Source organism: Neocloeon triangulifer, unplaced genomic scaffold (genome assembly GCF_031216515.1).
Source record: "Neocloeon triangulifer isolate White Clay Creek 2 clone unplaced genomic scaffold, ASM3121651v1 ptg000014l, whole genome shotgun sequence".
In the NCBI taxonomy this organism is placed as follows: Eukaryota; Metazoa; Arthropoda; class Insecta; order Ephemeroptera; family Baetidae; genus Neocloeon; species Neocloeon triangulifer.
The window spans coordinates 9,250,762-9,278,542 of NW_026775556.1; the positions used below are offsets into that span (position 1 = coordinate 9,250,762).

At 36.1% G+C, this 27,781-nt stretch overlaps 4 protein-coding genes across 4 annotated transcripts; 2 read left to right on the top strand and 2 right to left on the bottom strand.

Moving 5' to 3' along the window:
- Positions 1 to 14: 14 nt before the first annotated feature.
- On the bottom strand, positions 15 to 2,021 carry LOC132201939 (uncharacterized). The gene is made up of 5 exons (XM_059628514.1): positions 1,752 to 2,021; positions 1,064 to 1,282; positions 765 to 1,010; positions 623 to 712; positions 15 to 510 (listed from the first exon to the last, which is right to left on the bottom strand). Exons 1-5 carry the CDS (start codon positions 1,917 to 1,919, stop codon positions 400 to 402), a joined length of 834 nt encoding a protein of 277 aa, XP_059484497.1. The 5' UTR covers positions 1,920 to 2,021; the 3' UTR covers positions 15 to 399.
- Positions 2,022 to 3,801: 1,780 nt separating this feature from the next.
- Positions 3,802 to 6,395, top strand: LOC132199280 (uncharacterized). Its single transcript, XM_059623878.1, has 3 exons — positions 3,802 to 4,066; positions 5,455 to 5,602; positions 5,663 to 6,395. Exons 1-3 carry the CDS (start codon positions 3,907 to 3,909, stop codon positions 5,847 to 5,849), a joined length of 495 nt encoding a protein of 164 aa, XP_059479861.1. The 5' UTR covers positions 3,802 to 3,906; the 3' UTR covers positions 5,850 to 6,395.
- Positions 6,316 to 26,102, bottom strand: LOC132199279 (sodium/potassium-transporting ATPase subunit beta-2-like). The gene is made up of 9 exons (XM_059623877.1): positions 25,957 to 26,102; positions 25,408 to 25,481; positions 13,549 to 13,803; positions 8,632 to 8,772; positions 8,443 to 8,562; positions 8,202 to 8,383; positions 7,984 to 8,082; positions 7,747 to 7,921; positions 6,316 to 7,680 (listed from the first exon to the last, which is right to left on the bottom strand). The coding sequence occupies exons 3-9, from the start codon at positions 13,673 to 13,675 to the stop codon at positions 7,577 to 7,579; spliced, it is 948 nt and encodes a 315-aa protein (XP_059479860.1). The 5' UTR covers positions 13,676 to 13,803; positions 25,408 to 25,481; positions 25,957 to 26,102; the 3' UTR covers positions 6,316 to 7,576.
- Positions 14,772 to 27,596, top strand: LOC132199278 (schwannomin-interacting protein 1). The gene is made up of 11 exons (XM_059623875.1): positions 14,772 to 14,887; positions 16,542 to 16,654; positions 16,720 to 16,865; positions 17,143 to 17,298; positions 17,409 to 17,561; positions 18,345 to 18,445; positions 26,343 to 26,448; positions 26,509 to 26,795; positions 26,854 to 26,965; positions 27,149 to 27,248; positions 27,307 to 27,596. Exons 2-11 carry the CDS (start codon positions 16,566 to 16,568, stop codon positions 27,347 to 27,349), a joined length of 1,293 nt encoding a protein of 430 aa, XP_059479858.1. The 5' UTR covers positions 14,772 to 14,887; positions 16,542 to 16,565; the 3' UTR covers positions 27,350 to 27,596.
- The last annotated feature ends 185 nt before the right edge of the window (positions 27,597 to 27,781 follow it).

Consider the following 27,781-nt stretch of genomic DNA (forward strand, 5'->3'; position numbering starts at 1 on the left):
GTTTATATCGCTGTGTGGAGGAGCAAGAAAATCCGATAGCTTTTAAATTCCACAGAATCGATCAAAGAAAACAATTCTTGAAGTTTTTTTTTTTGCACATTTTATTATTGTTTTAAGATTAAAAATTTTTATATAAAATCTAAAATTTGTCTTGGGTTGCATATTTTTAAAAACAAGACTCAAATTTGCACTCATTTCGTTTCAACAACTCTGATATCATTCTTTGGTAGGAAAAAGGGTCGCCACCACAAAACAATTTGTGCGAGTCGTCAAATTCCAACTCCTCAACATGAATGCTTACAAGGCTTACAAGTTTTACTTAAACAGAAATTAGTGCCCTAAATGTATTTGGGACTTTATGATTTCTTTTGACAAGTCTATTGATAAGCAATTCTGAGATTAAACATTTCGTTTGGGCAGTGCGTCTTGAAACGTAACTTTCTTTGAAGTCTGTTGGACTAGGCTCAACTTGGCGCCAAACTCTCTCATTTTGTTCAGGGTATATTTCTCCTACATATTAAAACTTTGAAGTAAATACAACTTTAATAAAATCGGTTATTTAAGTATTTAGTTTTAATTAAAAGTCAAATGGAGAGTTATAAATATTTTTGTATCAGTCTACCATGGGTGAAACAGGGCGCCTCTTTGAAGAATTGCTTCCAAATGAGGCTGATCGTGCCGCTCTTCTCATCTTGCTTGCTTCGACGGCCTCCTAAAAATTTAATCAGTCCAAAATTTTTAACAAATTAAAAAAGTGAAAATACCTCCATTGTCTCAAACCAATCTAGAAGAACGGACTCTTTGACTCCTTGAGGAGATCTTAACAAAATCGGTGGCCTCTGATTGTGAGGCGATTCAGCATTTAATTCTGATGAGCCCTTTTTATACACGGGTTGTGCTATGTCCTCTATTGGAGAAACAAGAACAGGTCCTAGGTGAAGGGTTATTGTTCCTAAGGCGTCGCTCCTCGAATTGCTCCACTCAACTTTGGTGATCTCTGCTAGTCTTATCTGTGCACAAAAAATTTGATATTTACTACTTCCTATGCTTAATTTTTTTTTACCTTGGAAATGAACGGCCCCATAGTCGAGGGTCCGTTCGAGGAGATTTTGAAGCAACTGAGGAAATCTTTGGTGAGCAAAAAATACCGCTCTTTCCACTTTTTGAAAAACAATCCTTGAACGGGGGTGACTAGCGGCCCCTTTAATAGAGTCGTCATTCCCGTTGCTGCTCCCAATTCGTCAAAAATTGGGAGCATCGAGCCCGGTAGGGGTGAATGAACCTGCGTATGAAATTTCAATTATGGACCGATTCTATATCAATGAACAAATATTTTTCATGCATTTTTTATGTTGATTTCCGCGTTTATTTTTACAATGTACCTTTTTATGATGAATGTTTATTATGAATGAAGAAAAATAATAATAATATCTGACAAGGAAAAAACATGTTATTTGTCTCCTTAACATGTCTTAAAAAGAGGTAATCATTTAGGGAATCCTACAATTAATTAGAACATTTTACCCACAGTGATTCATTTCCTTTATTTCTTAACAATTAGAATCCAACAAAAAATGTTGAATAGATTTTAGTAAAATATGGTTTTATTTTATGTTCAACCATAAAAATTACACAGAAAATATTTAATAGACATTACGAATTTTTTATTATTTTATATTGCTATTTTAAAAATAGTAATTTTTTCTGCTTCCTCCAATAGTAAGAGATAAAAAAAATGGCAACAAAGGTACCTTCTCTTCCTCTTGGTCATCATCGTCGATGGTGAAGTTGAAAAGGTGCGGCTCTTCGATTTTCAGGGTGGCCCTGTGCACCCTGGCCAAGGTTGGCGACTTCTGCACGGCCATCGGCGCCGGCGGCGGAAGGGACAACCGTTTCAAATGACTACTCTGAGGCTGCATTTTTTCGACTTGTCGTTCCAAAACGCCGATGCATGGTCTTGGTGTGTGACATAGGAAAAGTCAAGTCCGCAGGAAGTGGTGGCGCCGCGCCCAGCTGCTGCTGCTTAACATTTTGTTATATATTTTAGCCTGCTTTTGATAAGATTCGTGCCTTGACTTCATATATTATTTAATTCGCAAATGCAAGAACGGCACAATTTCCGTTTGCCTTCAACCTTCGAAACAATCTTTCAACGCGGCGCGGATAAATGTCATTGCCACCCAGTGGCAATGAGAAATGCTAATGTGCGCCGTCAGGTGTGCAAGGAAAACAAAAAATTTGGCAATTTTCTAATTTATATTTTTAAAAATGTTTCAATTATTTAGCACAAATAAATTCAAAAACGAGAGAAGATAATTACAAAACGTGAAGAAACAGTAACAAAAAAATGCCGGGTTCTCATCAAGAAAGGTCTGCGCCGAGACCTTTGCTTTGAAATAAAAATCAGGATCTAAAATAAAATCACAAAGTTCTAGTGTGGTGACAAAAAATATTTTGTTATTGTTTTCTATTATGAGCCACAAACGTACTCCTATTTTCAAAGTATTGACGATCAATTTAAATTTTTATATTATAGCTGCGATTTGTAAAAATTGCTGATAATATATTATATTGTTATTAACCCATTAATATTATTTATAATTGAACACTGTGCCCTGAATGATTATGGTTCTTGAAAAAGGGAAATAAAAAGTACTGAAAATTGCTCGCGTGCTTTTGGCTCTTCATAATTTCATGGTCCCTTGGGCTCTCCTTACGCAATTCTTATGCCTTTTCTTGCAATGACCTAATATCACAGAGACACGCCACGAGATTGCAAACGTTAAGCATTATAAAAACATGGATAATTTTAAGAAATTACATGCACCTTTTTTTAGTTCACCGCAGAAGCTGTCTTTTTTAAACTATGTCTTTGTTTAGTTCAATTATTTTATTTTGTATACATTTATGTTTCCCTTTTCTAATTTTCATTTTTTTCTTGATAAGGATAGAAAAGAAATCATCAAATTTATTTTTCATAATAGCAAATTATTTGTTTAGATTATCATTTATAAAAATTGACTTTTTATTTGGAACTTAATGCACTCTTGTGCAACATTATTGTTTTTATATCGTTTATTTAATCATAAAATAAAAAAAATAGCAGCGTTTGAAAGTTGAAAAAATACTGTAGATCTTGTAATTATGATATTTTTTATAGGTAAAAATAAATTTATTTCGCCCTACTCAAAACGTAGTTTCATGTTGCCAAGGCTAACCTTTCCTGGGCTTGACTCTCAAGGTTGCTTAATATCATTTTAACTGTTATTAATGACCATGCATTTTATATTTGATATACATGAGAGTAAAATTCCAAAGGAGAATTTTAAAATGAAAAAATCAAAGAGAATATTCATGTTAACACCGATAAAACACACATAATAATCATCAAATAAAAATTGTAGCAGTTACTATTCTTCTGAATTCTGGATTTTGCAATTTTTATTAAATTCTATCCTGCAAATACTTTTTTCAAAAGAAGTGGAAAAAATATGTAAAGAAAAACTAAATAATATCTTGAAAAATTGAAGAAAAAATATAAAATATTAAGCATATGACTTTGGAAAAATTTGGTTGACAAAGCAATAATAATTGGAGAATTTGTTAACAACTTAGGCCACTCTAATCGTAGTAAGAAGATGAAAAGAAATGACCAAAATTCGCACGAACGATTAAAAGGCGATTTGACGTTAAACGTCCGTTGAATGGCAAAAATGCGCTCGGCGCGCTCTCACTCTCTCTTTTAATGGTGACCTCATTCGCGGGCCTACTACTACTACAATATATACGACGTTCTCAGCCGCAGCAACTTTCCCTGGTCGTTCAGTGCGCGAATGAGCCAACCAAACTTAATACCTGGTTGGGCTCCTCGAAGAAGCAGCCGCGAGTGTAGTGCGCCTCGAAAGCATGGAGCCGCAGCACGGTTCCGCTTTTTTGGTGCTGGCCGTGCTCACCCTGTGCTACCTTCTGCTCAGCTGCCTCCCTGAACCGCAGTCCACCCTCCACGCCAAGGGTGCCGACAGACACAAAAGCGCCGCCGTCGCTGCCGCCAAAGGACTCTCCGAAGGTGCGATTTTTAATTTTAGTAAAATAAAAACGGCAACAAATTTTTAATTCCTTATCAAAAAATAAACTAAATAATTAAATAAAAAAGGAAACTGTACACAATTTGAATGAAAGTGCTAGCGTTTATCTAGCGTATTCAAGTTGGCCTCACAATTTGCACCATGGCCAGACCAGTGCGAAAGCTTTCTCATATATCCGTGAAGCCTTTTATTTCCTCTGAAGGGCACCGTATCAGCTCGTGAACATAGCCATAATTTTTTCTTCTAATTTCACATTTAAGTTTTTCAAAAGAGGAGTGCAAAATGAATTTAATCATTTTTACCCGTTTGTAATTCAAAATAATAATTTATTTTTTATGTTTGCAGAAATTTGAGAAATTATTATGAGTACGTTAATTGCTAAGAGTTTCAAGACTTTTTAAATATAAATATTTATTTATAAATTATTTTTCAACTTTATTTCATAGACTAAGAACAGTAACGAATGTTTTAATGGCAAATAACCTTTAAATCTTGCTGCTATCCAAGTTGATCAGGAAGCAGGAAATTGTGGTATTTTTATTTTTGAAGAATTATCCAGTGAACGCGGTAGTTTAACCACAGGCAGGATAGTTCATCTGAGAGTTCATTCTTAAAAATCGAACTTTTTAAACGTTTTTTATTTCTTTCTATTTCATTAAATTATTTTTCCATGGTATAACTCTTTGTACAAACTGTCGCGGTCAACGGATTATAATAAGACTGAGGGGAAGTGTCTTCATCGATGGTAAAAGCAAGCCATAAAAATTTAATCCGGCGAGGAGGCGATGAGAATTTAATTTGTGTTGCAACAATATTCTTTTTCTTATGTTGAAACAATGAAAATATAGAAATAATTTATAACTGACGCAGGATGTCAGGCTATTTTATTAGCAGTCTGCCGCTTTTACAAATCGTATTTAATTAGAACAGAGATAAGAATAAGGATAATAATATGCAAAGCACTACCTGATTAATCATTCGTAATATTATGTATATCTGGCATGTCTGTTATATGTGTTTATCGCGCGGATTTCTTTCTGCTATGTCCTATTAACTGCATTAAAATTTTCATTATTGTTCCACAAAAATATAAATGTTGCTGTTATATCCAAAAGCGGTATTTTTCCATGAGTATTTTTAGTCATTATATTGTTTTACGGGGAAAAATTAATATATACTTTACAAATTTAAAACTTCCTACTAAAATAAATTACTCACAAACAGAATTACCATCGAGGAAATGCCGTTAAAAAAAAAAACATGAATGAAAGTTGAATCGTGAATTATTGAATAAATCGAATAAATTATTATTATTGGGAGCAATTCGGAGAAACAAAAAATGCAAAAATTTTATATTGTTCAATTTTAGATTCTCTTGACCTGACCAATGTTGAGACAAAAAAGAGGATGCTTGAAACTTTGAAGAACTCATGCCTTCCGAAGCTGGTGTGCCAACTTCTGGCCAACAACGATCGAAAGTTGAGTCGATCTGAGATGTCACTTCTCTCCGTCATAAAGTACAGATTGGTTTATTTTGATCAATGACAGAAGTAATGAATAAATTTTTTATTTTATAGGGACACAAGTTTGGGAATGACGGCTGAAGTGACGTCGAAACTACACTTTGCTGCTCACATGGGCCAGTTGGTCGCTGGTGTGGATGGCACGGGCTGTCATAACTTCTATCCTGCGTGTCCGCTGCCAGGAAATGCCGTCTTGCCATTTTTGCAAACGGTGAAAAGATCCTACAGTGGCAAGTTCTGATTGTGTCTATTTGATTGCTACACACCTGCAGCAGATTGATTGCTCATATTGTGATATTGATATGGAATATAATTTTAAGGATTTTAATTTAAAATATTCCAATAATTTATAAGATAAGATGTAATATAAGAGTTAACATTGATATAGAATTTTTGATGGTTTAAAATGTAAATATTTTTATTTGAACAAGGAAAATTTTTGTAAGGGAAAATATTGTTAGGAAGTATAATATTGACCAGCAGAGAAATTTTAAAAGCAAAACTGTGATCAGGGAGTAACAGGGATTAATGTTATTCCATTAAGGAAAATAGGATAAAAATAGATAATTTTTAGACCTTCTTATATAAGAATGCCAACGACTTAGTTACCAAATTGTAAATATTTGAGCTCAACTATTTCCCATGCATGAACATCCTGGAAGACTGGGAAGGGAAATGTTTCGATGTTTAGCAATGAAACAAGGAAATTGTGGAACAATTACATTTAATGTGAAACAAATAATATTATTCTGTGTGACTTTACAAAGCGCTTTTCAATCAATAATACAATTTAGTCAATAATACCTGGTACATCTAACCGCTAGGCTTTTTAAATATTATTCAATTCCTGATAGACTGTTTGACAATATCCTGCAGAAAGGACAAACAATTTTCGTAACCAACGCTATTAAAACATTTTTTCGCCTTCATCTATTTAATCGTAACACATTAGACAGTAGTAATTATTATCATTTTTTTCTTTTTCAAATAAACAGATGTATTCCCTAGCATCTAATGCACACTCAAACACTACGCACTATTCAACTAGTGTTTTGCAGCCGCCAGTCCTGACTGGCGGTCCAATTTTAGTTTTTCTTTTATTTTTAATGTATTTGCGCCTCTTTTCAACTGTGTTTTATTTCGCACATGCATACACTTTTTCGCAGGGGTGATTAAGTCAACCAAGAGTGTACAAAATGAGCGGAAAGAATTGTTAGTACGTCGGAGAGTAAGACAGGAAAACGCGTTCAAAAGAGTGACCACTGCGTGGATGCGATATTGGTGTTGACAATTTGCAGTGGCAATAATACATAAGTGTCAGTTAAGTAATACTGCCAGTAAAATATTTTACAGTTACACACCATATTTCGATCTTAAGTATCAACAGGGCGAGTTGGAGAAACACATTTAACATGTTGATTACTCGGTAATTCATTCACAGCACCACAAGTTGAAGTATATTATTTCAGAATAACAATAACATGCTCAATTTCCACTTCTCCTCCGTGAAGGAATCAACACAACGTAACGAACAGATTGTGTGTGACAAATACTGATAATAATAATTAAATGCCTACAAAGCAGCAGAGATGGAGGGGGTGGTGGACTTCGTTTTTTCTTTCTCTTGAAGGAGCCTCAACACAGATTATATGCATTATTTACAAACTTTGCGCCAGAGTGTTCCATCTCAAAAGGGGCCGCTCGCGGACCCTTCAAATGGAACCGGGCCCAAATTTGCATGTTTCCTCGGTTGCTTTTTGAGTCCCACTTTCACAGTTGAGCGTTACAAAAAATAGGATTGCTCGTACGAATTGCAAATGATAATAAACATATAGTGCAGCTCACTGGTATACCAAGAGGGGAATGGCCTTTTATAATAGCAGGATTTGGTTAAAGACTAGGTGAGTGAGCCCCTCAAGGTACACCATGGACTAACAAGGCAGCGGTCGCCAAGTTGACTCGATACACTTAGTCGATCATCAGCTCAAAGTGCACTGAGCCACGGCGTTCTTGGCGATCGTGGTGGATATTCTTAGCCCAGGCTTTGCATTCAATGTTGATCAAAACTCCAGCTGAAAGTTTTCAATTTTGCAATAAATTTACCAAACTTTGAATTAAAAAAAAAATCAAATACATACTCTTAGGCCTTTCGAAGAAGACGGCGAGGATGGGGCTGAGGTAACCTTCGTAGTTCCTGAATGGGTAGTAGTAGCCGGGGAAGCCACGTCGTGGGATGTACTGGATGGGTCCAACGTGCTCAATGTCAGCGGGATTCTCGCCTTCACAGCTCACCCAAACAGTGTTGAGTTCAGCCTGATTAAATTATCGTGGTTTTATTAGTTCTGGTTTGTAATATATGAGCAAATAATACTAACCGGCTTTTTATTGTTTTCTATATGGTTCTTGAGATCCTCGGGCATGTTATTAGGCAGGGAGGAAGAGTCGTTGTAGAATTCGGGCATCCAGTCAAAGATCTGACAATCAATTAAAATTAAGCATACTTCCCAGTAAGTGCATTAATTTTCAACTTCATTTAAATTTCTCAAATTTATAATAATTGTTATTGATATGAATTAAAAATGTATTAGCTCACCTTGTTCAATTTCAAGAAAATGCAGGGGGCGGCCTTCTTGTAATTGTAACCATCCTCGGTTGTGCACGGGCGCCAGTCCTTGATGGGGACATCACACACCTTGCCATCAGCAGGAGGGTTGTTGTAGTCGCAGATGACCTTGTTCTGGCCAACGTTGGGGGCCAGACCAGGCTTTTTGTACTCTGCAAGCACAGGGGAAAATTAAAAAATATTCCAATGAGATTCCAATATTTGAACCAACCTTCGAGGAATCTGTCAATCTCTTCGGTCCAGTATTTGTGGTTGTTTTCGTCATTTCCCTTGTACCAGATCAGGGTACTCTCGACATTGCTCTCAGGTGGCATGGGACGGAAACCAAGACCTGTGACCAATTACAATAATTAATAAGAATCTTAATTTATTTCTTTACGAATTAACACTAGTTTCTCACCTGGGTTGGTACCAATTATCGACTCATCAAGGCGCCATTTGGGCGACTTGGTGTTGAGTGTCTGATAGAAGACCGCCAGCATGGCAGCAAAGAAGCCGGAGAGCGCGGCATAGAAGATGATGTAGAAGATGAAGATCTTAGCTAAAAAAGAGATAAGAAAAACAGAAGGTTAAAATTTTACGTTTTATTAATAAAGTACATCATAGGATTGGGGGTAACATTGAGGAAAAATTAGAGAAAGGTGTGGAGGCAAGGCAAAGAATGGAGATGGAATCGATTAATAAAAGTTTTACTATTTAATTCGACGCCAATATTAGGACATTTTTTTCTAATATTTTTTATAATATACTTTTTCCACCGGGCATTAGTACCAATTTATTAAAATTTAAAGTAAAGCAGGTTTACGGTGAGAATTTTTTTAGGAGTGGCTTGTCGGCTAATATAAAGCCATTTTATTGATTTACTTTTGAGGGGACTTCTTAAGGTATCGTGCGACCCTACTATGGCGGCGTTGCATGTTTTATTAAAGGCCTAGCAACTCGAATTTCAGCGCTCTAGACAAAATGTTCTGCGGGTATTCATTTTTAATTAAAACTGATATCTAAAAAATAAAAATAATAAATAAACTGATAGGGAATATTATAAAATAAATTAAAAAAATGTCCAGCATAATTATGAAATAATCTTTGGAATGTGTAGAGAAAGCCGCAATTATTTGGAATAAAATTAATAGCCGATTATATTTTCCGCAAAATATTTTGGATCGTTGCCCAAATTTTCAAGCTCTGGGGGGAGGCGCCAGGCGCTCAGGGAGAAATTTCGAAAAGGGTTTGGACGGAGAGAACGGAAGTGCGGTCGCAAGGGGTGCGAGGAAAGGGTGCAGCGGAGCTAAATTTAGTCGGAGGAAATTTTTAATGCATCGGCTGCGCACATCAGTCTTGGTGCACATTATTAGGGTAGTAGAGTCGCGCGCGCTTCGGCGGCGGCGAGTCCCGTTCTTGTGTCGACGCCGGTACCAGCTCTCGGAGGGATCAATATAACGTTCGGCTGGCACAGGATCTGGGTTAGTGACGTCACACTGCAGAACCAACATGGCCGTCGGGTGGTGAGCGCACCTCCGAGTCACCAGACACCCTTCGGGTGTCGCGTTTTTATCCTCGCGAGCCATCCGAGTATGCGTTTGTCACGTCATTGTCGTCGTCGCCGGCGATCACGCATGCACTCGCGCCGTTAATCAGACGGGTTATCGCGCAAATTAAATCTTGCGGCCGTAAAAAGGGGACGCCCAATTTAATAAGAGCAAGTGCGCTCGTTCGAATTTGCCAATTGGCGTGCCGCCGCTGAAACAACAGAAGAGATCCTGCACCGGCTCGAAGTTCGTCACAGTTGATTAAAAAAAAAAAATCAGATGAATAAGGGAAAAATAAAAAATTGTTTCAAAGAAAAAATGATATGTAAATTTAGAGATATTTTAAAAGAGTTAAGTCGCTTTGGCACAACTAGGCCCATTAGATAATTATTTCATATTTCCTATGTGAATTTCAAGTTTCTTCGAAGAAATAAAAATTATACAAATCGTTCTACTACAGAACATATTATTATTGATTCTTATGGCAAATAGTTGCCTACTTCCATTATTTCATAATTTTTAATCGATTTTGGTAAAAAGTTGTCTTTTGAAAGAAAGAACAGGATTTATAATCAAATTAATTTTTGGTCAATTTTTTTTAAATTTCGCTTGTAATTTCATTCTGGGATGGTCTGACGGCAAATGGCGAAAATTTGCGACGTCACCCTTTTATAAGAAGTCCTCTCTCTCCGCAAGTGGTAAAATTAGAACTGCTCGCATCTGTCGCGTCCAAAGGCCTGCCATCTTTTCGTATTTATAGGCTGGCAGCGTGCAACTTTACGAGACAAATAACGAATTGCGCCATACTGGACGATTCATGAGGCCAGCAGGCGCGCAGGAAACCGGCCTTCCTTGATCTCCACAATCAACAGAGATCTCAAAACAAATGAAAATGATGCAGTTGGCCAATGCATTGAGCTTTCTGAGGGTCAACTATGCTTCATTGGCCTTCTCCAACACTGGAATTAACACATTAATTTCTGCTTTTCAGTTCGTTGACTCGTTTTCAAACCGATTTCAAACAGCTTTCGCTTGTCTTTAGCAGTGACAAATTGTGGCTGCCAGGGAAATTGTCTTGAACATGCCACTTGCCGCAAAAAAGGAAATCAAACGACGCGTTTGATAAGGATTGAAATGAGAAGTTTGTCCTGGAAAACTCTTGCGGCAAGCAAAGTAAGCATGAGATAAGTGCTTGGGATTTCTGTTCACCACGACCTGAATTATCCTGTGTATAATAATTAAATTAATACCAATATTTCATTGGCAAATATCTCATCATGATACTTGTGAAATTCGCGCAAACAAAGCCAACGCCTGAGCATAGTTTATGTAAAAATGTTTGTCGAGCCGCGTCTGACGTAACAATTGGCGACCGCAAATGGAAATGTCACGTTGTCATCACGTTATGTTTGCGCGCGTTCGCATAATTGATTTGTAACCCAGAGGTGCGAGAATCGACCCAGTTTGCTAATTATGAAAAATTATACCGAAAGGAAAAAGTGTGTGTGTTTTGTATGAGCGAGACGGTGGAGGGCGCGTTCTGATAAGCCGAGTAAATAAGCCGCTGATAACGCGATCAGCAAATACCAGCAGGCAAGAGGTTTCCTAACTTTTCGATCTCGAGAGAGTTGAATCCGCGCTTTGATCATTTCTCGAAAGCGGTTTTTTAAAATAAAAAATTGTGCCACGCCATGATTTTAACTTGGTGCACAAACTGGTTTTAGATTCGAAATCTGGCATTTCTCCTGTTCATTTTGTAATGAGGCGGTTTGCGCTTCACACAGCAATCCGAGAGTGTGTGACTATCGACCCATCTGTGCCGGTCGCGTAGTCTGTATCAAAGTAAACGGGTCGAGCTCAGTCAGTCGCATACATGGCTTCTTCAACCCCTCTATTTACCTCTGGCCGAAATGAAACAAATACTATGCGCCGGGGGTAGAAACGAAGGCAAGTCCGAAGCCGACTTACGTAATTTGCGCCGAGCCGCGCGAAAAACGGTTCATGCCAAGTGTGTTGAATTATAAACAATTTCGACTTCTAACTTGCTCCCAAAGAGAATGAAGAAAAGTGCAAAGCGAGGTAAAAAATAAAAGAGGAAATTATTAAATAGTTTCGCAATGGCGATGGAAAAAACTAGCACACATTGGAACTTTGATTTTTTTCTAGTTTTAAACTTAACGTTTTAATTAACTTATGAAATTAATCAGCAAAAAAGGTGAAATTTCACATTTTTCAAAAGTTTCTTTCAAAGCTATACTCTCGCTCTTTCTTATTGAATTGCCAATTTTTGAGCAAACATTTTTCGCACAATTGAATGATATTTATGGTCAATTTGAGCTGAAAATAATTTTTACGAGAAAGTAAATTTGTAAATTGAGAACGAATAAGAAAACTTTATCTTCTCAACCAACAGGAGAAACGGTTTGGTTAAGGTTTAATGGCACTATTTGGTCAAGAATTAGTTGGCATTACGCACTGAAGGCCTTGGCAAACACTCGGCGCCAAACAAAAATTTTTATGCAAAGGCAGTCGCGTATAGTTTATTTTTTGCTGTCCCTCGTTGAGAAACACCGAATACTAATCGAAAAAGGGCGGTGCCCTGGTTCTCTTTTTTTTTGCCAAAATTAATTGAGGAAAACGCAAGCACGATTTCTAGCCTCATCGTCGAATCAGTCAATCAGTTTCGCGGAGTGATTGCCACTCCAGGTCAACCCATCTGGTGTGGGGGTGCGTGCCGAAGTAGGCGCAACCCCGGCTAAACGACGCAGGGAGTGCTGAGGAGTGCGAGGGGTGGCGGCCCCAAGGCGTGTGCATTCGATAAATTTGAAAGTTTATCTGACGCAGGTGAATTTAAATTGAGTTGCACAATTGGTGTGGCAGTGATTTGCAGCTGCCGCAGCTTAGGTGTGAAGGATTGTTGAAAGTGTCACGACTCAAGTACATTCACGCGTGACCTTATTTGAGCACCGATTGATTTTATTATATCGTGCATATTTGAAAAAGTAAAAACACACAATGCAAAATTCTCTGAAAAAACTGCTCTGGGTTTTCTTCAAACAGAAATAGCCCATAAAATGGATGGGAGCCAACGTTAAGATCTGAATAATTAATTCTTTTAAAAATAGTTTGAAAAAGAATTGTCAGAAGTCTAAATTATTATTTGATTATCATTATATAAGATTTTATACTTTTCAATTCATGATTAAATTGGGAAATATGAATAAATTTAATTAAAAAAATATGAATTATTACAATACAGACTTGAAGAGATTGTAAACCACACATCAACTGAAGGACCTAAAAGAGGCCAAAGTGGCACGTGCGGGCAGCTGTTGGTCCTTGAGCAATTTTTCATATCTCTTTTTATTTGTCAAGAGGGCTGAAAAGGGCCGCTAATTGAACAGGCAAATATTCGAGGTGAGCGCAGCAGGAGTGCTAAAATTTGGCGTGGATTGTCTGCACGCATTTACGCTGAGACGGAATAAGATTTTTTTTTTCATTTTGCTCGGAATTGAGCACGAGAAGGAAAAGGCAAAAAGGCCGGAGTCGCTAGAAGGCTGCAATTTTGTAGCGCAGGCGGAATGGCGTTCGCCGGTTCAAAGCTGCCGTCCGTCGATCGATAGCCTTGCCGAAGAATGGCGAGAAAATCGGCCAAATCGCCGCACATCGGCCCGAACGGAAGGAAAACTGTTTCAAATCGATCGAAAAGGGCCGAGAGGAAAAATAATCAATGAGGAAATCGTAATGATCGGGGTTTGCGGGGGGTGCTGGAAGGGTTAAATACTCACCCCAGCTGGCTCCTGTTCGGCCCAAAAACTGGGAGCTGTCGGAGTCCCAGACAAACTTGCTGAAGCCCTCCCATTTTCCCAGTTTGGGAGGCGGCAAGTAGTACTGCTCCTTGCTTTTTTCCGCCATAATGCTGGGCCGACCGACTGGAGGAAAGTGCGAGTTGGCTCTCTTGCTTCCTTACTCGCGGGCGGCTGACAGGCAAGAGTGGATCAGGCCCTGGGAGAAGTATATCCGTCCAGAGCTGGCGTGCGGGCCTGCGCAATATTCACCACCACTTATGATTATTATGCATTCAGGCGCGCAGCACCGAGACGCGAATCGTGATCGCGCAGCAAATTATTTTCTCAAATAATAGTAGTGTCTGCGTGCGTACGAGAATTGAAATACTAAAATATAGGCTAAGGTTTATTTCAACTCTTTGGAGAAATTGATTTTTTTTTCATAAATTGTAAGCGATAATAACAGCAAGGCAAGTTGGCAATCAAACATCAATCAATAGCAAACGGCACATTAACTTCAAGTGGATTCGCAGCGAGCGTTGATGTTTTTAAAAAACACAAGCAAGTGGGACCACTGCCAATTCGAGTGAATGAAATTCCTAAAATTCGCACTCACCAGATGCGAATTTCAAAACAAAATCATCTTCTGAAGCAATTTATTTACATCTTTTCACTAAAAATCACAAATTTTAAGTGAAGAAAATTTAAGTTTTTAAAATCTTAATATTTCTAATCAAAACTAAATTTTTGAACAGTCTGCAGAGAAAGTTAACAAGCAAACTTATCATTCTGTGGAGTCCTGCACTTAAAGTGGAGCGCAATCAAACCAAATTTAATGATAATATTAAGTGAGATTAGGTGAAGCGAAAAAAGTCAACCTTCAGCACGAGGAATTTTCAAAATGAAAAATTCCCCATGCGCGCCTGTCTGGAGTGCAAAACGTCCCAAGCAGGCATTTTGTTGTGCTTCAGCTAGGGCGTGAAATTTCGCAAATTTTCCTTTTTTACATAATAATTCGTTGAATAAGTTCCGGACGTTGAACTTTTGCATTAAATTTTTAATAAAATGGAATTTACTACAAAGGGTGGCTTTTGAGAGACAAAGGCAGCGGCTCTATTTGATTATTGATAAGAAGAGAATCCAACGATAATCAATACTTAGGGGGTGTACACTCGATGAGGTCGCAAGTGGCGCTTCGTGCCGAGGGCAGACACTATAGGCAACCCCACTTGCACGGATCAATACGGAGCGAGCACCCTTCTTCATTCAGTCGGCGGCACTGTTGGCCATACGCATTGTCCTCTCGCAATTTCCAACAGACGCTATTTCACCGCTCAAGGTACGTTTTCCTCGGCAAATTGCGCTTTTAATGTTTTAAGTACTGGAAACGACGTCTTGTCACAAAGTTCTTTCGCACTCAAACATCTTTTCTGTACACGAGTCCAACGTCCGACATTATAGGCGCTGTGGGAATTCCCAGACTCCAGGTCTGGTTTAAACGGCTCAAAATTTGTCTTTCAAAATTTTGATACTTAAAACTTCCTCTAGTTCAGAACATTGAAGACTGTAATTTATTAATGAAATGCTGTCACGCGTTGTATCCGAAAAACTAATTTTAGGATGGGATTTGATAATTTGCCTCCCTTTCGGTGCTGACGTTGTTGAGGGGTGTCGCCTTTTGTATCATGATTAATAGGATCAAAAAGAAGCTCTCATTTCCAATTTCACTTGGTGGAATTCATTTGTTTCTAAAACCCTATTATCTTGTTGTATAATGATAACATTGACTGAAATAATAATAAATATATTAAAATAAAAAAAAATTGATTAAAATTTGCAAGATTATGGTTTTATTTGTTTATTTTTCTTGCTTATTTAAAATGGTTGAAATTTTTAAATAATATGTATTCCGATCTTATACATATAATTTTCTCTACATTCTACATTAAATAAATCAATTTTGGCACATGAAAAACTTATTTCTTAATTTATTTTTGTACTAAATTCCAAATTCTAAAGTAAAAATAATTTGCATCAGGAATTTGTACTTTCAACTAAATTATTAATGATTGAAAAATGATTAAATTTAATTGTCAATGGCCAAGATAAAAAAATATTGCTTTCCAATCCAATCAACTCATGTTAATGATTTATTTATTTATTTATTAGAAAAAAATTTAAGGAAGCAGTGATTGTTATTGACATGTTAGTAAGTAAAGAGGCACATGTATCAGGCCGTGCCAAAGCTCTGAATGAATTGAATTGCAACGAGTGCACCCCATTGACCCCCAAGACATCAAGAGTTCAAATGTGTGCTCTTTTGCGCCGCTACTTGTCATTCACTTTCTCATCAGATAGATGCACATCTGCCAACGTGTAAATCCACCCACTTGCTGGTCTGGCCACGTCTTTTATATGATTGACAGTATCACGTGCAGAGCAAAATTTCATTGCCGTTATGTGAACGTCTCAATTTTTTTATCTTGCATAATTAATCACAATCAATCACGGAATTAAAACCAACCGCATGTGAATCAACTCGAAGGGGGGTTTACAGGGTCTATATTTAACTCCTAAAGCCCCGGATTATTTAATGAATGAGAACAACGAGTGGCTCTGTTTGGTTGACTCATTCTCTCGCCAGCCTGCAGAAAACAACAATTGTTTATTATTATTGTGACGAAGCAACCAAATGAGGCGCAGCACAAATTAGCCCAGTTGACAGTTCTCGCCCACTTAAGCAGTTTAACGAGAACGCAGTTATTCTAATTTATTTTTCTTTTATATCTTGAAAAAAAAAATAAAAAAAAAATAGAAAAATCTATTGGATTTGTATGTGATCACTGTGATCAGACAAAGAGCCATTCGGACAAAAGTGCTTCTGTCGAATGGGCGTGGGAGGGTGTGAGCGGCAATGCCGTAAATTAAGTCTGACGGGTCCATGCGTCAGGTATAATAATTAATCGCGGAGGCGTGCCCTTTGTACCCGACAGGTCACCTGAAGGAGGTGTGACGTCATGCGACTAGAGCAGGCGCCGCCCCGGGTCCTGCAGTCTTTCAACGGCGGCTCCACAGATCAGGGCCACCACATCGACACTCTCGACATGTAAGCAGGCGCCCCCGACCGAGAGTGAAAAAAAAGAGTTAATTAATTGCAAACCGTGTTCGCAGAGTCGACAACAACAACGTGTCCCGCCAGGACAAGCTCCGAACCACGGGCTCGGCCACAAGCAACACGGTAGCGGCCAACAAGAATGTGCTGTGGGACCTCCAACCTCCTCACTCGCCCGACGAGGAGGACGAATTTGAAGAGGATGGTAAGCGTTGAATTCAAAATTTTAATTGATAATATTTTATAAGCGTTTTAAAATAAGATTTTAAGACTTTAAATTTAACACATTTGAAGGAAAATTATTGCTAAAGAAAATTAAAAATTATAAGCTTTTCATTTATTTATTTTTATAAGTATTTTTATTTTCCTAATAATCAAGCAACTTGGAAAATTAATTGAATTTTTACCTCAAAATCCCTAAAACTGTCTTTAAAGAACATTATTTTCTCGTCAATTATTTAATTAAAGAAATTGTGTTGCAGGGCGAGGGAGTCGCGACGGAAACAGCGTCGGAATGAGCGAGAATTCTGAGGAGGAGGGTCGGAGCTCCTCTTGTTCGGAGGCATCCGAGTTGGCTCATCTGGCCAGCTCGAGCGAAGACGAACACTTTGCAGACCAGATTCCAAACAGAGCAACAGGTATGTAAAAAGTTTTGGCGTTAAACGTCACACCTCAAAAATAATTAACAACTTTCCGCCCCGACTGGCGTGACGCAATAATTAACCGGCGCAATTATTTCCACCCGCAGACATCGCAGAAGCGATTGCGCCTCTGGAGCAGAATGGCTTGGCAGAGGAAATTGCGCCGCGCACCCCCGAGCCGCAGACGGCCGCTGGGGACGAGAACGAGGATTCGGGCAAGGCCTCGGTCAATAACAACAGCATGACCGACTTAATGCTAGGTGGGTTCAAAGGTTTTTTCAACATTTTGTTTCAAAAGATCGCAAATATTCTTATTTGATTCTTTTTTAAATCCTAAATTAATGAATTGAGCAAATAATAATAGTTGATAATAATTTTTCAATAAAGTTGCTGATATGAGTATTAAGGCGAGGCGTTCGCTAAAAAAACGGACCAACTAATTTTGATGATAATTTTTTTTATCTATTTGAACATTATTTTGGAGGCTTAGGCAAAAAAATTTAAGTCTTTGGAGAGAACTGAATTTTTGAAATTTCAAATTGTTCTATGGTAATTAAAAAAAAAATACTTTCCTCAAAATTGGTCTGACTTAAATTTATAAAAATTTCGCCAAATCTCGTTAATATCACCCCAATCAATATGGAAAAAATAAAATCTAAACGTTAGTTGACAAAAATTTATTTGAAGAAATTCACAATCAAGGAGATGATCATGGCTTGTCCATAAAAAACACATTGATCTTATGCGAAAAAGGTTTGGTAAATTTAATTTCGGTATAGTTATCAAAAGTTCAGCGTTAAACGTGATTCAGACACTCCAGAATGAAAATTCTTAAGGACGGTTGTGAAAAAATGATTTTTTTATTTATTTGTTATTGGCTTTTTTGTTCACTTTTTTGTATCATAATTCTCTGGGTTTCTAAAATTTTCACAGTAATTTACATAAATAAATGTCAAAAAGTAACCCTCTTTTCAACGATTTTTTTTTTTTGGAATTATTTGGAATTGTGAAGAAAGACTGAATTAACGAATTCAAATTTTTAGGAGCTTTTGACGTTTTCACAATGGAAACCGCCCTACCCAAAATCGATTTGGCCCAGCTAGAGAGCCACTTGCTTGCAGCGGCCAAGAGGGAAGATCACAGGGTAAGTCGGAGAAAAATAACTCCAGCGAAAAGCAATTCAATATTTCGGAAAAAACAGAACAGAAAATATGGAAAATCCCCAATCCGAAGATAAAATTGTTTGGAAAGTAAAATTTGGAAATTTCAACTGTGGTATAGTTTTGGAGCTCAAAATTTAAATTTTTTACTGCAATTTTTAATTTCAAAACCGTGAGCAAAATAAGATTTGCAAACAAAATAGTGGAAATTGTCAAAAAACCTTAAAATGGTTTGGAGTATTTTTGCGAAAAGAGTTAAAACTGGAGCGTGCAGATGGCGGCTGCTGAAAAGCAGTTTGTACTGATGATGCGCCGGGCCGGCCATCAAGGTGATTGCAGAACGGAAACCATTGTCATGGTTGTGTTCGTTGTCACACTTTCTAAGCACGCTGCGCCAGCCACGAGCGCTCGGCGCCTCCGAGTTGACTCGCTGCAGTCGGATTAATGGCAGAGCCAGGCAAGGGCGGACTGCAGTTCCAGCTCGGGGCCAGGGTGTCTTCGCGCAGGGAGTACAAAAAGGACTCCATCTACGTCAACGACCTTTACACCCTCACCTACGACGAGGGCGAAACGCTCGAGGGCGCCGAAACCTCCCTCACAGAAGAAGTAAGGCCTATAAATTTTTCCCTCCCGATTTCATTTTATAATTTTTTATTTTCAAGCGAGGATTTTTTTAAATTTTTATCGGACGTATTGATCCTGCAGGTATGGCGTGCGCGAATATTCAGGTCAGCCAAATTGGTGCCCGCCTCGTTGCGTATGATCTTTTTTGCGAAACGTTTTCAACGATTATTCCGTTGCAATGGCGAGTTTAGCAATAATTTTTGGTGAGGGTCTGCTTCGCAGGCAGCAATGGATAAGCAATAGTATGGAAAGTGGCGCTCTGGCCGGCACTCGCCGTGCAGGAGACATGGCATCGCTGCTGGCGGTACGATCGCGAGGTGGGGGCTCCCAGAGCCGTCTCCAACGCGAATGCGGCCTTACGCGAAAACAAATAATTTCTTATCAACACTAAAACCGAGACAATGTCATGAAAAAATTTATATAAATCATCGCGACATGAACGCATAAAGATAAAAAATGCAAATAGTTGATAAATATTTATTCATAGAAAAGCAAAGACGGCAAAATAAGAAATTGAATGGATATTTGGAACCGATCCACGAATATAATTATATTTAAATATCATTGAATAGAGTTTGCACTAAAACCTTTGAATATTCATGCACACCTATGGTAGATATACAAGCTGTGCTAATCTCGTTTACGTCAATAGGTGGAAACTAATTAAACGGCAATCATAATTATAGCAAGAGTAAGTTTGCACGGCACTTGCAAAATAGTAATAAATTATTTTAATGTGGTGAACGATCTGTTTGTATATAATGAATTGAATTTTCCTTTCGTTCTAATGAAGTGTAATCAGCCCTGTTAATCTCAGTTATGTCAATAGGTGGAAACATGCATACCAGAAATTAAATACAAAAAAAGTGCATGTTCAGGCTGCCTCGAAATAGTTAAAAAAAATATTTTTAATTAGTTCCCTTCGAGTTTACACAAAATATATTGGATTTTCCTTCTATTTTATTCGAGTTTAATCAACCCTGCCAAACTCAATCTTGTCAATAGGTGGAAATCTACAAAACTGAAATTAAATATAAAATTATGATATGTTCGGGCTGCCTCAAAATAGTTTATATTTTTTTTAAATTTATTTCCTTTGAGTTTGCACAAAATAATTTGAATTTTCCTTCTATTTTATTCGAGTTTAATCAACCCTGCCAAACTCAATCTTGTCAATAGGTGGAAATCTACAAAACTGAAATTAAATATAAAATTATTATATGTTTGGGCTGCCTCAAAATAGTTTATATTTTTTTTTAAATTAGTTTCCTTTGAGTTTGCACAAAATAATTTAAATTTTCCTTCTATTTTATTCGAGTTTAATCAACCCTGCCAAACTCAATCTTGTCAATAGGTGGAAATCTACAAAACTGAAATTAAATATAAAATTATTATATGTTTGGGCTGCCTCAAAATAGTTTATATTTTTTTTTAAATTAGTTTCCTTTGAGTTTGCACAAAATAATTTAAATTTTCCTTCTATTTTATTCGAGTTTAATCAACCCTGCCAAACTCAATCTTGTCAATAGGTGGAAATCTACAAAACTGAAATTAAATATAAAATTATTATATGTTTGGGCTGCCTCAAAATAGTTTATATTTTTTTTTAAATTAGTTTCCTTTGAGTTTGCACAAAATAATTTGAATTTTCCTTCTATTTTATTCGAGTTTAATCAACCCTGCCAAACTCAATCTTGTCAATAGGTGGAAATCTACAAAACTGAAATTAAATATAAAATTATTATATGTTTGGGCTGCCTCAAAATAGTTTATATTTTTTTTTAAATTAGTTTCCTTTGAGTTTGCACAAAATAATTTAAATTTTCCTTCTATTTTATTCGAGTTTAATCAACCCTGCCAAACTCAATCTTGTCAATAGGTGGAAATCTACAAAACAGAAATTAAATATAAAATTATGATATGTTCGGGCTGCCTCAAAATAGTTTATATTTTTTTTTTAATTAGTTTCCTTTGAGTTTGCACAAAATAATTTGAATTTTCCTTCTATATTATTCGAGTTTAATCTACCCTGCCAAACTCTATCTTGTCAATAGGTGGAAATCTACAAAACAGAAATTAAATATAAAATTATGATATGTTCGGGCTGCCTCAAAATAGTTTATATTTTTTTTTTTAATTTATTTCCTTTGAGTTTGCACAAAATAATTTGAATTTTCCTTCTATTTTATTCGAGTTTAATCAACCCTGCCAAACTCAATCTTGTCAAGAGGTGGAAATCTACAAAACAGAAATTAAATATAAAATTATGATATGTTCGGGCTGCCTCAAAATAGTTTATATTTTTTTTTTAAATTTATTTCCTTTGAGTTTGCACAAAATAATTTGAATTTTCCTTCTATTTTATTCGAGTTTAATCAACCCTGCCAAACTCAATCTTGTCAATAGGTGGAAATCTACAAAACTGAAATTAAATATAAAATTATGATATGTTCAGGCTGCCTCAAAATAGTTTATATTTTTTTTTTTAATTTATTTCCTTTGAGTTTGCACAAAATAATTTGAATTTTCCTTCTATTTTATTCGAGTTTAATCTACCCTGCCAAACTCAATCTTGTCAATAGGTGGAAATCTACAAAACAGAAATTAAATATAAAATTATGATATGTTCGGGCTGCCTCAAAATAGTTTATATTTTTTTTTTAAATTTATTTCCTTTGAGTTTGCACAAAATAATTTGAATTTTCCTTCTATATTATTCGAGTTTAATCTACCCTGCCAAACTCTATCTTGTCAATAGGTGGAAATCTACAAAACTGAAATTAAATATAAAATTATGATATGTTCGGGCTGCCTCAAAATAGTTTATATTTTTTTTTTAAATTTATTTCCTTTGAGTTTGCACAAAATAATTTGAATTTTCCTCTATTTTATTCGAGTTTAATCAACCCTGCCAAACTCAATCTTGTCAATAGGTGGAAATCTACAAAACTGAAATTAAATATAAAATTATGATATGTTCAGGCTGCCTCAAAATAGTTTATATTTTTTTTTTAATTAGTTTCCTTTGAGTTTGCACAAAATAATTTCAATTTTCCTTCAGTTCTAAACAAGTTCAATCATTACTGTTAATGTCAGCTATGTATTTAGGTGGAAACATGCAGAACTGAAATGAAAAATAAAAATAAGACCTGTTCGGGCTGCCTCAAACTATTTAATATTATTTTTTATTAGTTCCGTTTGAGTTTGCACAAAATAATTTGAATTTTCCATCACTTTTAATCAAGTTTAAACAGCACCAAGGTTCGCGCATCAGAACAATCGAAAATTTTTTCGATTGTTGTTAGAGCTCTCTGATTGGGTGCAAGTATAATTGCACCCAATCAGAGCGCTCGGCAACAATTGAAATTTTCTAATGCGCGAACCTTTGTTTGCACAGAATATATTGGATTTTCCTTCTAATTTATTCGCGTTTAATCAACCCTGCCAAACTCAATCTTGTCAATAGGTGGAAATCTACAAAGCTGATATTAAATATAAAAATATGACATGTTCGGGCTGCCTAAAAATAGTTTATATTAGTTTCGAATTTAATAGAAGGAAAATTCAAATTATTTTTTGCAAAATCTAAGGAAACTAATTTTAAAAAAAATATATAAACTATTTTGAGGCAGCCCGAACATATCATATTTTTATATTTAATATCAGTTTTGTGGATTTCCACCACCTATTGACAAGATTGAGTTTGGCAGGGTTGATTAAACTCGAATAAATTAGAAGGAAAATCCAATAAATTTTGTGCAAACTTTAAAGTAACTCATTAAAATAAATTATTAACTATTTAGGATGCAGCCCGAACATATCAATTTTTATTTTTAATTACCGTATTGCATGTTTCCACCTATTGGCATGATTGAGTTTGAAAGAGCTGTTTAAACTTGATTAAAAGTGATGGAAAATTCAAATTATTTTGTGCAAACCCAAAGGGGACTAATTAAAAAAAATTAACTATTTTGAGCATAAAATTTCTGTTCAACTTGTAGCGAGAGAACAAATGAATTGAATAGGAAGACGAACATATTTATATTTAATTTATGCTTTGTAGGTTTCCACCTATTGACATGATTGAGTTTGACAGGGATGATAGAACTTGTTTAGAACTGTAGGAAAATTTAATTTATTTTGTGCAAACTCAAACGGAACTAGTAAAAAAAAAAATTAAATATTTTGAGGCAGCCCGAACAAGTCTTATTTTTATTTTTCATATAAGTTCTGCTTGTTTCCACCTAATGACATAGCTGACATTAACAGTAATGATTGAACTTGTTTAGAACTGAAGGAAAATTCAAATTATTTTGTGCAAACTCTAAGAAAACTAATTTTAAAAAAAATATAAACTATTTTGAGGCAGCCGGAACATATCATAATTTTATATTTAATTTCTGTTTTGTAGATTTCCACCTATTGACAAGATTGAGTTTGGCAGGGTAGATTAAACTCGAATAAAATAGAAGGAAAATTCAAATTATTTAGTGCAAACTCAAAGGAAACTAATTTAAAAAAAATATAAACTATTTTGAGGCAGCCCGAACATATCATAATTTTATATTTAATTTCAGTTTTGTAGATTTCCACCTATTGACAAGATTGAGTTTGGCAGGGTTGATTAAACTCGAATAAAATAGAAGGAAAATTCAAATTATTTTGTGCAAACTCAAAGGAAATAAATTTTAAAAAAAAATATAAACTATTTTGAGGCAGCCCGAACATATCATAATTTTATATTTAATTTCTGTTTTGTAGATTTCCACCTATTGACAAGATTGAGTTTGGCAGGGTAGATTAAACTCGAATAAAATAGAAGGAAAATTCAAATTATTTTGTGCAAACTCAAAGGAAACTAATTAAAAAAAAAATATAAACTATTTTGAGGCAGCCCGAACATATCATAATTTTATATTTAATTTCTGTTTTGTAGATTTCCACCTATTGACAAGATTGAGTTTGGCAGGGTTGATTAAACTCGAATAAAATAGAAGGAAAATTCAAATTATTTTGTGCAAACTCAAAGGAAATAAATTTAAAAAAAATATAAACTATTATGAGGCAGCCCGAACATATCATAATTTTATATTTAATTTCAGTTTTGTAGATTTCCACCTATTGACAAGATTGAGTTTGGCAGGGTTGATTAAACTCGAATAAAATAGAAGGAAAATCCAATATATTTTGTGTAAACTCGAAGGGAACTAATTAAAAATATTTTTTTTAACTATTTCGAGGCAGCCTGAACATGCACTTTTTTTGTATTTAATTTCTGGTATGCATGTTTCCACCTATTGACATAACTGAGATTAACAGGGCTGATTACACTTCATTAGAACGAAAGGAAAATTCAATTCATTATATACAAACAGATCGTTCACCACATTAAAATAATTTATTACTATTTTGCAAGTGCCGTGCAAACTTACTCTTGCTATAATTATGATTGCCGTTTAATTAGTTTCCACCTATTGACGTAAACGAGATTAGCACAGCTTGTATATCTACCATAGGTGTGCATGAATATTCAAAGGTTTTAGTGCAAACTCTATTCAATGATATTTAAATATAATTATATTCGTGGATCGGTTCCAAATATCCATTCAATTTCTTATTTTGCCGTCTTTGCTTTTCTATGAATAAATATTTATCAACTATTTGCATTTTTTATCTTTATGCGTTCATGTCGCGATGATTTATATAAATTTTTTCATGACATTGTCTCGGTTTTAGTGTTGATAAGAAATTATTTGTTTTCGCGTAAGGCCGCATTCGCGTTGGAGACGGCTCTGGGAGCCCCCACCTCGCGATCGTACCGCCAGCAGCGATGCCATGTCTCCTGCACGGCGAGTGCCGGCCAGAGCGCCACTTTCCATACTATTGCTTATCCATTGCTGCCTGCGAAGCAGACCCTCACCTAATTTTTTCCTGCGTGTTACTTTTGTATGCAAATATTTCAGAATAATGCTGGTGGGGCCTCCATATAAGCCATGCACATAAATTTACTAAACCAACTTATGCAGTCCTATCGAAGCAGAATCGTGAAAATCAAATTTATTCGTCTGATATTTTGTGCATGAGGATATGATTTTTTTGTTGCTGCTGAATGATGTTTGAAATATCAACTTGAATTTTGATAAGAATCTGTTTAAATTTGAAACTTCTTTCTTAAGTTCCTAATTAAAGACTTCTTAATTGGCATGATCACATTAGGTGGTAAAACAATGGTGATTGAAATTTTAAATATCCTTCACAAAATTTTGTTCTTTTTCTAAAGAAAGTTAAATTCAGTTGATTTACACTTAAAATTAAAACTTACCTAACTGTGAACAGGGTCTTGTTCCGTAGTTTAACACTGACTTCAAATTCTTTGTGTCGGATGGATAGAAAGTCCTGCAAAACCAGATTGCAGTGCTTCATTATTTTAACAATAGCAATTGTATGACAAATTCGTAAACAAAACACATAAAAATATGTTTTCACAATATACATAATACACGTCTATGTATGTATAAGAACAAGAATAAACAACCAAGACGATTATAAGAGGAACAAGTCGTACAAAACAAATCTCAGGGTCCAGCGTCCATGCCATTGATTATGACACATTAAATTTTTTATTTCTATTGATAAAGCTAAAATTCTGGCCTTTGTATTTTTTACCACTTTCAAACGTAGAAAATAATATTTTAAAGACGAGGCACCGATATCGTAAATTTATTTTCCTTCTTTGCCATGTACACATGAGTGCAGAAATTTATGCGAGATCATCAAAATTCGCAAAAACTGTACCAATATGCGAGTGAGATTATGCAAGTTCTTAAGTTGTGAAGAAATGAATGTTGATTACTCTCATTAGTATACATACCTGGCTCCTGGCTTAGATAGAGAGGTTAAAATCAGAAATCAGAGAGCCTGAAATCAAAACTTGTATTTCTGGTGCTGATGTGCGCAAACATGTGTTCTGTGTTCACGTCAGCGTCGTCAACCTCTCTTTTCTTGTATTTAAACAAAACCACCAAAGAGAATAAAAATGGGAAAATTTGCAAACATTCTTTTCCCCACAGAAAAAGTAAAATTCTTAAGGCTCCCGCACTCTCCTTTTGAGAGCCTCCTTGTCCTTGTCGCGGTTTAGGCAAAAATAAACAAAGTCACGCCCCTATGCTGCCTGAACGTAAATTCCAAGTACGCTATACAACTCGAAATTTTAATCAATTTATTTGTTTAATCAATGAAATTGTGTTAATTTTGCAGCGCCGAAATGACAGGGAGGAAATTCGCAGGCGCCTGGCCATGGGCGAGGAGGCGCAGGAGCGGCCAGGCGGCCGAAAGCCCAGTCTGCAGCGCCGACTCCAAAGTGGTCAGTTTTAAATTTTTTGTTAAATTTCGTTTAATTTTGACCAACTTTGGAATCGTCCAGGTATGGACCTTCAGCTGTGTTTCATGAATGAATCGGCCAATGACCTGGAAGCCGACCAAGAAGTCGCCGCGGCCAACGCGTCGACCAGCAAGCCCGTGGCCGTGCCGGCCATCAAGTTGAGCAAAAGCGCCACCCTGGACCCCCAATTGATGCAACGCGAGGCCCAAATGGCACTAGCGCAGGCCTCCAAACTGGCCCGCATGGAGATGGCCCTGGAAAGGCAAAACATGAGACTGTCCCTCACACCCAGCCCAACTTCGCAGCTCCTAAAGAAATCTCTCAAGAAGGTTTTGATTGCAAATTAAAAGCCTTTTATGCAAAATTTAAAAAACAATTCTACCTCAGGTCGGGGTCAACTTTCCTCCGGAAAGGCGAAGGGTCAGTCGCCAACTGCTGACGGACCTGAATGTGACGCAGCTCCAGGTTTTGGTTAACGACCTTCATACGCTCATTGAAGGTAAAAAAAATTATAATTTATTATTAAATATTATGACTTCGTATTTATCTTTTTAAATTATCCATTTATAATAATAATTTTTTACATTTCAAAAATACAAATTTTTTTATTTTTTATAATGGAATACTTAAATTTTATGCGTCAATTTTGGAATTTCTATAAAACTTGTATTTTTTTCACCAGGTTTGAATGAGGATTTGGTGCAGATGTTGATGGAAAGAGACGATCTCCACATGGAACAAGACTCTCGTCTTGTAGACATTGAAGATTTAAACAGATATCTGTGAGTTTTGGTCAAAGAAGTGAGGACGTGATTAAAAATAATTAAACCTCGTTTTCAGAGGAGCGAAAACCATGCCTGTTCCGCCTGGACTTCAGCGTTGATGCTTAAAATAATCAATTTTCGAGCCCTCCATTTCTCAAAATAATTCCTGCGTGACTGAGTTAGATCTGATTCCTGCATTACAAAGTAAAATCAAACTTAATAATTTGCTAAGTTTAGGGCACCACTTACGCAGTACGATGACAAGGTGAATTTTAAAAGAATATTTAGGTTAAAATATTAATATATTAAGCAAGAATGTTATTTATATTTCAAAAAAAGAGCATTTATAATAAATTATAGGTTGGCTTATTGCATTTTTATTAACCCAGCCACATTAATGTGTTTGCTGAAAAAAATAAGTCATGGAAGAAAGAATTTGAGGCTGTCTGTTGATGCTTGATAAGGTTAGTTTGGAAATGCAATAAATTAAATGCATAAATAGGAAATTATTAAAAAAGCAAACATAAATATATATATTTATATTTGGTACC

Bases quoted from the DNA above. Each gene is read 5' to 3' on its own strand.
- LOC132199279 (XM_059623877.1), bottom strand. From the start codon at position 13,675: ATGGCGGAAAAAAGCAAGGAGCAGTACTACTTGCCGCCTCCCAAACTG. The intron at 8,083-8,201 runs GTGAGCTAATAC...ATTGATTGTCAG, and splicing joins TTTTCTTGAAATTGAACAAG to ATCTTTGACTGGATGCCCGA. The intron at 7,681-7,746 runs GTATGTATTTGA...GAAAACTTTCAG, and splicing joins CTTCTTCGAAAGGCCTAAGA to CTGGAGTTTTGATCAACATT.
- LOC132201939 (XM_059628514.1), bottom strand. From the start codon at position 1,919: ATGCAGCCTCAGAGTAGTCATTTGAAACGGTTGTCCCTTCCGCCGCCG. The intron at 1,283-1,751 runs GTACCTTTGTTG...TTTCATACGCAG, and splicing joins ATGACCAAGAGGAAGAGAAG to GTTCATTCACCCCTACCGGG. The intron at 713-764 runs GTATTTTCACTT...TTAAATTTTTAG, and splicing joins ATTGGTTTGAGACAATGGAG to GAGGCCGTCGAAGCAAGCAA.
- LOC132199278 (XM_059623875.1), top strand. From the start codon at position 16,566: ATGCGACTAGAGCAGGCGCCGCCCCGGGTCCTGCAGTCTTTCAACGGC. The intron at 17,299-17,408 runs GTATGTAAAAAG...TTCCACCCGCAG, and splicing joins GATTCCAAACAGAGCAACAG to ACATCGCAGAAGCGATTGCG. The intron at 26,796-26,853 runs GTTTTGATTGCA...ATTCTACCTCAG, and splicing joins TAAAGAAATCTCTCAAGAAG to GTCGGGGTCAACTTTCCTCC.
- LOC132199280 (XM_059623878.1), top strand. From the start codon at position 3,907: ATGGAGCCGCAGCACGGTTCCGCTTTTTTGGTGCTGGCCGTGCTCACC. The intron at 4,067-5,454 runs GTGCGATTTTTA...GTTCAATTTTAG, and splicing joins CGCCAAAGGACTCTCCGAAG to ATTCTCTTGACCTGACCAAT. The intron at 5,603-5,662 runs GTACAGATTGGT...TTTATTTTATAG, and splicing joins TCACTTCTCTCCGTCATAAA to GGACACAAGTTTGGGAATGA.